The sequence below is a fragment of the Mytilus edulis genome, unplaced genomic scaffold (genome assembly GCF_963676685.1).
Source record: "Mytilus edulis unplaced genomic scaffold, xbMytEdul2.2 SCAFFOLD_684, whole genome shotgun sequence".
NCBI lineage: Eukaryota > Metazoa > Mollusca > Bivalvia > Mytilida > Mytilidae > Mytilus > Mytilus edulis.
The window spans coordinates 20954-32159 of record NW_027268509.1 but is presented as its reverse complement, the minus strand read 5'-3'; the positions used below and the strand labels follow the sequence as shown (position 1 = coordinate 32159).

Below are 11206 nucleotides of genomic sequence, written 5' to 3'. Positions count from 1 at the left end.
ATCTATCAAAGGGAGGTAATAATGAGCAATTTATATTTTAAAGATTTAGTATATTCTTGAATCTGTTTCATAGTGAAATTTTTCCTTGAAATCTTATTTTAATAAATTAATTCATTTAAATAAAAAGATGACTTACAACATGATTTAATTAGAAATTAAAATAACATTTCACAGATAAATACTATCCATCTGTTCAAAGTGCTTTTGTTCCAATATATTGTTTATGCTATAATTTATCTGATTTCCATATAATCAACAACTACATCTTTGTCCCCAGACAAAAACTATTTCAGATATAGTTAAAAATATCATCATACTCAAATTCTTCCATTACTGTTAACAGTAGTAAATGCAACTATATTTCGACCTTTACTTTTTAATTCATATTTGTATTAAAATCTCAAAACAATGTATTTTACTTACCTTATTTAATCATGATATCATTTCACAATTACGATATTTCAAATTACTTCATGTTTTCTTTCTTATGTTTCATGATTATTTTCTTTTTAAAAGAATATTTACTTGAATATTTCAGGAAATTTTTTCAATGATAATTTGTAAAATTATTTTCCAATTTTTTTAACAATTTAGCTTTAATTCAAAGACACTATTATTATTCATAGTATTTGTAAAGGTGAAGTTTTTTTCTAATAAGTATTCAAAAAATTAACTACCCATGCAGATAGAATTTCACAGCAAAGGACAAAATATCCCAGGGAAATATTTCCTCCGAAAAGAAAATAACAACAACTACTGTGACATTTTTTCCTCCAGATCAAATTTCACCCGGATATAATTTTGCTTTACACTATTCCCCCTCATAAAGGAACTTTATCATTTACCTCATAGAATTTTTTTTTTAAATGGGTCACCGTTCATCATCAAGTTCACAATCTGCACTTTGTTAAGAAACATTATTCTGTTGAACCAGTAACATATATATTGATATACTTTTAGGATATAATGTTCCCAGGTTGAACTAATAGGAGAAATAGAGGTAATATCGAAATAAAAAAAAATAAAAAATTACAGAAATCGTTTATATTTTTCAAACATTTTAAGTACATCTTATTTGTAAAACATAATAAAACATAATGTTTGAATTTTAGGTGAAATTTTTGTACCCTCGAGCCTCCTTAATGTAAATGTGTTTGTCCCAGAAAAAATTGTATTTATTAAAATAAAAAAGTTGAGGCTCAGTCGATACGAAAATGGCGGGAATTTTGGTTACTGCCCTTTAATCAAAAAGGAGGGATAGGAAAGCTACATTTCTTTCTGTATTTATCTAACGCCCTTGATGAAAATGCATTTTTGTTTTTTCAGATACTTTACAATAAAACAGTAAAAGAAGTAAAGAAAAGAATTTTTACTATAACATAATAGTAATTCCAGAAAGAAAATCAGAAGCAGTTCATCTAATAGTTTATAGGTGGCGCTGTGTTCTGTTGACTCCAAAACGAGGAATCAAGATGGTGGGTTACAGCGAAAACGTTTTGAGAAATAGACTAGACAAAAACCAATTTTGTAGAAATTCGTTTAAACAAAATGAATGAAACCTCATGTTTTAATAGAGATCTTAATAACTGAAATAAGTACAAGGGCTTTAACCCCAACCGTTGGTGTAGATCGTAGTATCCTGTTGTTACTATGGCCGGTCTTGAAAACAACGAATTTTCTTAGTTTTTGCATCATATTGAGTTCATTTTATGGTCCGTATTTTTGAAATTCCCGTTCTACATTTTATTTGAGAGGGATAATAACCGTTAATGTTGAGTCAGTAGTTGTTTCGATTACTCAGAACACTGTGACCATGTGTCATTGCGAATTTTCAATTTGAATCCGATCATTTATAATACACCTTATCGCTAATCCCCGGCTGACCCTGCCGCTTGAACTTTTGACGTCAACAACAATCACTTTTCCATTGTGGCGTCAGATATTTTGTTTTATGACGTCAACATTTTACGGAACCTGTGTGAAATCCAGCAATGGCTGATAAATAGCGATAAGGTGTATTTACTGCGTATGATACATGAGTCGGTTTCACAAAATAGACTAACGATTAAGATTGATCTTAAGCCATGAACAATTCAGTATACTGACTTCAAAGAAAGTGGTTAAGACCGATTGCTACGATGATGTAGGTCCCAAGAACAGGAGAATGATTCAGACTCTGGGATGCTAAAATTATCAGTACATCAAAAGGGTGATACTCCCCTCTCACATGTATATGTTCAAGACCATATGAGTATTTATACCGTACAACGTACAGTCCGGACCGTATATTCAAACAGTCTGACCATACACATCAGTCAGAGATATAATTCTATAGATAGGGTTATTACAGAAAATAACTTGCGCGTGTTATTACAGATATTTCAAGAGTTATCTACTCTTTATACCTTAAATTTTCTAAATCTGTAATAACATATATGCTTGTTATTTGTAAAATTATTTCATTTATAGTGGGCTCTAGGGAACTCTTGAGACTTTGCGCAGAAACTAAATGCATAGCCTTGATAAATAATTTTATGATTAAATTAATACATTTTTGATTGACCATGATACATCAATGAGTCAAGGCTATTAGGGATGCACTTACCTGTGATAACAAGGCTCAGTTATTAAAGGAATGTAACTTATTATATAAGACACTTGGGAATTACTGAGAAACTTGTGCAGAACCTCATTACATGCTCTGATCATTATTTCTTACAATAAATTAAACTACATTGTAATTAAGCATGATGTATGTCTGAGCAAATGCTTTGAAGTGATATAGAAAAGCTGTGATAGGGCCAAAATAAAAAGATTGTTTGTTTGCCCAAACGCGACCGACACCCAAAATAAACCCGCCGACTCAAATTCTTTTTTTGACGTTTTTTGGAAGAATTTTTTTTTTCGGATTTATTTTGGGTCCGCTCCGTCATCGTACAAAAATTAATGTTTGTCGTTATTGCGTTTGAAAGTAACTGTGAATAAGATTAAAAGAAAGCGTATAAGAGACGCAGTTAATAGATATTCGATGTTCTCAGATTTTTATCTTCTGATTTAACGAACGTTAAAGGAGTAAAAACATGTGAAATGGGCACAGTTTTTTTACGCTGTAGTTGTTTGTACTACCAAACCCTTATCTATATGCTCAATGTTAATTTCATCGTGTTATCGAATATCTGATAAGAATATTCAGGTAGATTTGTTCAAAACCATTTGCAATCGAATATTTTCAATATTATTCTGACAGGAAATGGATCTGGAAGTTGCGAATTTACAATCTTGCAAGAAGATTTTGTTTTTACTGAATAAAAAGGAATTATTTCTTGATAAATAGTTGTCTTTAATTATAATCTTCCTTTATCATGTAAATTAGATACCCTTTTATTCAAATAGTTCAAATTTGCAAGTCTCATTAGACAGTCAGTACGTTGCTGTTTGGGAGAATTTGATAAAACTATAATTGCTCACAGAATCAGAAATATAATCTTAACTGAATGTAACTCCTTCTGAATAATTTATTGCAATCAGTGTTTTCATTCGGCATTTAAGCCGGGTGTGCCGACCACCTTCTTTTGAAAGCCGACCACCTTTCGATTTTAGGAGGTGGTCGGCTTTTTTTTCAAAATCCGGATTTTTTCGGTTCCGTACCGTTAAAATTTGAATACTAATCCCGCCTTGTTTTCATTGACAAAGATGGCGTCCAATCGTCAAATTTCAATGTTTTCATTAATCAATCGGGGGGAAAGAAAGGCAGATGACGAAGATGATAAAGAAAATACTAGACCAAATAAGTTAAATAAAATTGACAGTAATGTTGAAGTTGTGGAAATTGAACAAAAATCAACCAAACAACGGAAAAGACACGCAAGTGAAGACAAATATGAGCAACACTTCAATGGCTTATATTCACAGAGGAAGGATACTACTGTTCTGTGTGCCAAAAATACGGCACAAAAGCAAGAAACAGGACAGAAACCTGGATCGAAAGGCCTTAAATCCATGCAGATGCATAAAATTGTAAATGAAAGAAGAGATAAAAGAGATAAATTTTTGAAAAAATAAAATCATAGAATATTTGACAATTAATATGACTACTTCTATTTATGTTTGTTCAACTCCATTAAATGTGAATATTATACTAATCTTTATTTCTGTGACCCCCACGTGCACCCACAGTAAATTAAAAAAAGTTGGACATTTAAAAAAAAAAACCACCCGGTTGCAAGTTATATTTTTAAAACACCCACCTTACCTTAGTGAAAAAAGGAAAACACTGGCAATATAAATATAAATCCCTTTTGACAAGAGAAATCTGACTTTGTCAGAAATATTTTTTCACATGTGCAAAAGTAAAAACATGTTATGGACGCCATATTGGATTTTTATACAATTTGTGAGGAAGCCTCTAGAACCATGACCTAAAAATAAGGTCTTCAGAAAACGTTAACTTTATGCAATTATAATTTTATCAATAATTATTATTTTCAAAAATTTAAACTTGATTTAAATTTAAAGAAATAAAATTATAACAAATACGTTTTTAGTTTGGAGATTCTACGGAACATGCTTTGATCTATTTATAGCCAAATTAGTTTACCTGTGTGATAATGTAAAATATAAATTTGTTTTCAAAACATAAAAAAGACACAAACTAAGGATGGTAGATAATAACTCATATAAATATTTTAGGACATTTAATCTATTTTAATAGAAATAGGATTTAAAAACTGCAAACAAATGATCACAAATTTAATCATTACATAATCAGCTGATATTTTTTTACACAAACAGCGTGTTGATGGAACTGTTGAAAATCACTTCACAAATCCAACAGCCCTTTCACACAGTTAGCAACTGTCAGGGTTATAAAACATCTCAGGATACAAATCATATAGTAGACTAATTTATTTATAGAGGTTTTAAATTCATGGCTTTTGGTTGTCTCTACAAAGGTTTGACAGAGAAAAAAAAAGATATACTGTTTTAAGATCTTTTAATATTTTCATGCAAATTCGGATAAAAAAAAAAAAAAAAAAGAATTTGCCTACCTACCTACCCACACCCAGTCATCATGGGTCGGGTTTGGGCAAACTGAAATATTTTTAATTGTGGCCTAACACCCTTCAGTTATTACAGGCATATTTTTTCTGTAATAACATATAGGTGTACTATGCAAAATTGGCAAACTACGAACTTTTATATCTTTAACTAGTTAAGTATACATAGAGACAAAAGTAATATCAATAGAACTTTTATACATTTTAACTAAACTGATGATGTAGATTGTCCCTTGGAAACATGTAACATACGTATGTTATCACAGTTCTTTGATTTTTTAGTCCACAATAACAAATGTATGTTATTTTCCCTGTAATAACCCTATAGAGTTATATCCCTGACTGCACGTACGGTCGGACAGTATGACTATGAGTATTTATGCGTATGGTCCAGTAGGAGCTGACGCCATACATGTGATTGGATCATATGGGTTATATTTAAACAATTTATCACAATCTTTTATTTTTAGTTTTACAAATTGTTATTATTACAATTAGATAGATTAACTGAACAAACGAACAATTGAAATTAAACATTTGTTTATTGTAAATCTGAATCCTATTTTCAATGACATGAATGATTTTGGTACACTCGCCCAAGGTGACACTTGCTACAACAAGCAACGTAATACTTTTTACATTTAAAAAGTTACATGTTTGCAGTTCATGCATGTTCATTTGCATTTGCAATTTTTGTAAAATTACTAAACTTTCTAAAACAACTGTCCTCCCATATTATCGTGATTATGTTTACTTCAGATATGTTCAATTTCAGTGATTATAATTCAATTAATTTATAACTGTTCGACATTCTAAATACAAGAGATTAACAGAGTTGATTAGTGTAATTTTTTTTTAATAGCAAATGAATAGTTAGAATATAATTGAACTTTTTTATACTAATTTGAGAGTTAAGTTATTTTGATTTGTTATATATGCATTTGTATCTAATAAACTTGACCAACTTCTTAATATTTAATAGTCAGGTCGTACAGTCCGACCGTATGAGTATTTTGAAAAAGTACGCATACTGTTCAGACTGTACATGTACGGTCCAAATACTCTTACACACTCTGGAACAGATACATCTCTGGTACCCAGTCTGGAGTTAAAACTAGAATGGGTACTTTGGGGGCTAGGGTTGGTCAAAGTTGCCCTCTACTTTGACCATGTTGACCTGGAGATCAATCCACTGATATTGCTTCTGTTTGTCTGTTCCTACCCAATATCCCGGTGGTTCTCTCCCGAGTACTTCTGCTCTCTCCACCATTATAACAGACTTCCCAATGTTCTAGTAAATATTGTTGTGAATAATTTAGTGACACATCTCAGGGGTTTCATTATCTTTCATGTTGACTGGTACTTTCCACGTTTCTAGGTGGTACTTTTCAATTTATTCCATGAATATCTTATATAAAAATTCCTACATTTAGGCGGTACTTGTAAATAGCATAGGAGGGTAAAAGTACCGGTACCGCCTCCTAATGAATGCCCTGTGTCACATCTCCATTTATCCCAAAAGGGAGTGTACACGAGTTCCACTACCCTGGCATCTCTGGAGGGGTGCTCAGAATAATGTAGGAATCTACCAGTACATATATACATACATGTACATACATACCATGCATACTTGCGATTAATCATAGTCATCATGGTCATAAGTATTTTTTTTTAATTGACGCCTGATCCTGTATGATGTTAAAACATTAGGATACAAATGTATAAGTTATTCTCAAAACCCTGCAGTTATGAATAAATATTGTAATTAATTTTATAAATTTGTAATTAATTCTTTATAAACATATTTTGATGTTTAATACACCTTATCACGATTTGTCTGCCATTACATGATATCACACAGGTTCCCGTAAAATTTTGATGTCATAAAACAAAATATCTGACGCCACAATGGGAAAGTGATTGTTGTACATGTATGTTGTATGCGTCAAAAGTTCAAGCGGCCAGTTATCTGGGATTAGCGATAGGGTGTATGACGTAGGACTCTTTAAATTATTTTTTCTATGTTAGTTTGAAACGTTTGCATTGTAAGGGGTGCATAGTTTATCTTACCATTGTGTCTGCTGCTACTTCTTTCTCATTTAAAATTTTTTACAGAAACTTTGTACAACATATAACATAATCGTTTAATTTGATGGTCTTCATGTATATAGAGAAACATTAAAACACAGTTTTATCTATTATCTTTCACTTTCAGAATTTTGATTGCCTTTATTCCTTCAATCCCCAACTTAATTCTAGTACATATATTGATTCTCCAAAAGATAATTATTTATTTTATATTATTTATACTTTTAGGATGTATTTTTAATGTTACGAAGGAAGAAGGCAACTATCTTCACTGATGCCAAGGAGTCTACCACCGTGCATGAAGTAAAGAGAATAGTGGAAGGTATTCTCAAGGTCAGACCTGAAGATCAGAGGCTGTATAAAGATGACCAGGTAAATACTTTATATAGTTCATCAGTCTTCACACTTAAACACAAGACGCATTGGCTTGTAAAATTCTCCTCTACAAGCTAACAGAATCCAACTAAAATTTTCAAAAAAATGAGTTACAAACTTGTGGACTCAAAAGTTTATTGTGAAGGCTTTTGTAATTATAAGCTGCTTACATTTTGCTAGAAAAATAAAAATAATGAACGGTTTGAAGGTTGAAATATTTTTTTTTAATTATTATTGTATTTTCCTTATCAGAAATTCACAGCAAATTTTATGTCTTGGGCTTCTTAGCCATTTATTAGCCTCCCAAACAGTTTGTAGACTAATTGGTTTTGCTAAGTTCTTATTAGTACTATTCCATTAAAATTTATGTGGGAGAGTAGGAAGAGAAGTTCATTATTTAACAGTGGGGGATCCAGAACTTTTCCTAAGGGGGGCCCGCTGGCCCGATCCAGTCATGCTTCAATGATTCCCTATATAATCAACCAAATTTTTCCCATGAAAGGGGGGGGCCCCTGGATCCGCCTATGTTTAATATGGGTCATGGGTCTTTTCTCAGTATGCGTTGTCTATTATCATTAAATGCAAAATTATCTAAAAACTGGTTCTTGGTTGTAGGGATATTTTGAAAATCCCTTCCTACTGGCTACCCTCCAACATGCATTTTGATGGAATACTCAAATTTCAGAATCGCCTTTATGGCACCGTCAATGGATTTGTTTACTTGATGATGGAAAACATATTGTAACTGAATTTATTAGTCATTTTTGTAGTTTAGAATCCATTGAATACATCTAGTGCATCAGCCATCAGGATTATAGTTTTATGAATGGAAAGATGGATGAAATGCATAGCATATTGCTATAGGATTTGATAAAAAAATCATTGAAATCATTTTACTGTAACCCAATGAGTATCTTTTCTTCTCATTTTTCTACTGCAAACTTTGATAAAATGTTTATTATACTTCTTTCAGCCATTGGACGACAATAAGACGTTAGGAGACTATGGTTTTACGTTTGCCACAGCTAGAGCCCAAGCACCAGCTACTATTGGATTAGCTTTTAGACAAGATGGTAGGTTTAACAGAATGTCACAATATTTATACTAACAACAGTGCAGTGTATATATAATCTATATAACACAAGGCAGGGTTGTTTACATAATGTTCTGTAGCCTTGTAGGGCGAGTGTAATATTTGAAAAAGATGTCTAGTTAAGGACTTTAATGCACTCACCTAATATACAGCTAATTTCTCTGAAAGAATAATGATTTAACTTTGATTTTGCCTAGTCACAAAATAGTACGGTGCAGTTTTTTGTAAAATTAACGTTTATTTCAGAAATTACTGGAAAATTATAAAAATTACAACATGTTTTTCAAGCAAAGGAAATAAATCGTATCTCTTCTTTTATGCAGAATAATTAAGTGAATTAGATTCTTAAAATATTGAAAAACAATATTTACAACTGGAAGTCTGCATGCTTTTGCATTCCTTAATATCGTTTTTTCATTCAAGACCAAGACTTTATCTCAACATTTATTAAAATCAAGAATTTCTGTAATTTTATGATGTTGGGTAAAATAACTATAGTTTCCAGAATCCCTTATCTACTTTGTTATCAGTTTTATTATTGAATATGTAAGGCGATTTCCGTGTACTTAATCATGTTAATAGTGCTATAAGAGTACAATAAATCATATTTAAACGGTTCTATTTCTATCTTTAACTTCAATAGATATAAAATTGTCTGAAATTAAGATTTTTTTCTTTTTTTTCAGATGGAGAATTTGAGGCATTAGAAGTAACGCCTTTGTCTAATCCTCCAGAGTTACCAGATGTCATGAAGCCACAGGATACAGCCACACATGCGCAGGAACAAACAGCATCATAGTTATCTCCTCATACTTATCATCAGATCATCTTGTTTAAAGGGAGATAATTTTCCCGTAATTTTTTTTAAGCCATCAGTACTAGCAGTTATTTTGACATTTTAACTTAATTTATTTTGTACTTTTCCTGTACTGTTTATTGTCTTTTTACTGAGGATGTGAATGGTTGATTGGTTGATGAAGGATGGTTGCATGTTTAAGAACTGTGAACAATTACTGCCATATTAAAGTATTTACAATGATATGATCAAATGCCACTTTAGTAGTGGCATCATGATTAGTTATTGAAGACAGCTGAGAATAGAAAGAACAATCTTAAAAAGATTAAAATGAGTTTTAACCGTTGTTCTGGGACTAGCTTTTTTCAGTACAGCTAAAAAAATATTTAGTTTTTTATTTCTCCATATTTGATCACTTTTAAAAGAAGAAAGGCCCTCAGTGATGTCTATTGAAGAAGGCAATGAAAATGCAACTTCATGTAAACACTAATAATATCTTAAGTGCTTTTATTTTTTTAATTTTGTTGAACTTTTTCTTTTCTTTATTTATGCAAGATTTATTTTTCTTTTGAAACTTTAAAAAAATCATTATATGTAAATTTTCAAGAGAAAGCGTTTGAATTTATTCCCCATACATCAAAGGGAAATGGTCAGAAAATATGTGTACTCACAGTTCTGCATTTATACATAATTCCATCTCGTTTGATTTATCATCTGAGTAATAGGTTTATTTATTGAGCAGTATTTGAATTGATTTGTTTATACTTGTATGCTTTTTTTTTTACTAAGAACAAGTTTTGTTTATTAAGTCGTGAACAAATGTTAACAGTCCATGATTATACAGGAAACTAATAATTAATAGGCTTCAGTTCCCACATAGTTAAAATCGTTAAGCCTTTTCTCAATTGTTTTAAGTTCTTACATTTAAATTTTCAATGTTATTATAATTGTTAGGTTGCTGTTTAATAGATATTTTCCTCACACTTCCTATATTTATTTAATGGATATTTTTTAACGCATTATAAAAAAGATATATATACAGTATAAACATTGTTAACAAGAAAACAACTAAAATTTTCTGTAAAAGTCTCCAGTAAAATATGTAAAAAAAAACATTTGCTGAAACTATTTGATATTTTAACTTGCTATACTCCATAAAATGTGTATTGAACTTCTTCAGTTCTAAGTTTGTTTCTGATTCTTACTTATTATGAAAAGTTGTACATGCAATAAGTAGTTCATTTATTAAGAATTAAAGATGTATGAAAAGTGTTTAGTGCTGTCTTGGCAGTTTGTTTGTACATGTTTGTAATTGGACTGAAATGTTACACGATATAAATATACAATGTACTGTTAAGACTTCAGTTTGTGTGCCATTTACTACTAGTTTAATAGTTTAAGGTGGTACCTAACACTACAGGGAGATAACTCTTTAAAGTCAGCTAATCGTTTTAATTACATTGTGTTGTAAAAGAATATTAAGCTTCTTAATGATCAAAATTGGTGTTTGTCAAACTGCTATATAACCAGTGTAATTTTTCTGACAAAACAGTTGGTTCTAAATTTTTGAAATTTTTATATTTTTGTTAAAGTAAATACTTTGACAAAATTTTATGAAATTAAACGAGCCAAATTAATTTTAGTGAAAGTGTTGGGTACCACCTTTAATAACTCTTATCCCTGGAAAGAAAACCTATAACTACTGTCTCAAATTGTATTTCAAAATTCTCATAGATTTCTTTTATTCACAACCAAGTGTTTATTCACTTATAAACAGTTGATTATTACTAGTTAATG

At 30.8% G+C, this 11206-nt stretch overlaps 1 protein-coding gene across 1 annotated transcript; it reads left to right on the top strand.

Moving 5' to 3' along the window:
* Positions 1 to 1326: 1326 nt before the first annotated feature.
* Positions 1327 to 10760, top strand: LOC139507610 (elongin-B-like). The gene is made up of 4 exons (XM_071295820.1): positions 1327 to 1475; positions 7374 to 7517; positions 8494 to 8593; positions 9300 to 10760. The coding sequence occupies exons 1-4, from the start codon at positions 1473 to 1475 to the stop codon at positions 9410 to 9412; spliced, it is 360 nt and encodes a 119-aa protein (XP_071151921.1). The 5' UTR covers positions 1327 to 1472; the 3' UTR covers positions 9413 to 10760.
* Positions 10761 to 11206: the final 446 nt, after the last annotated feature.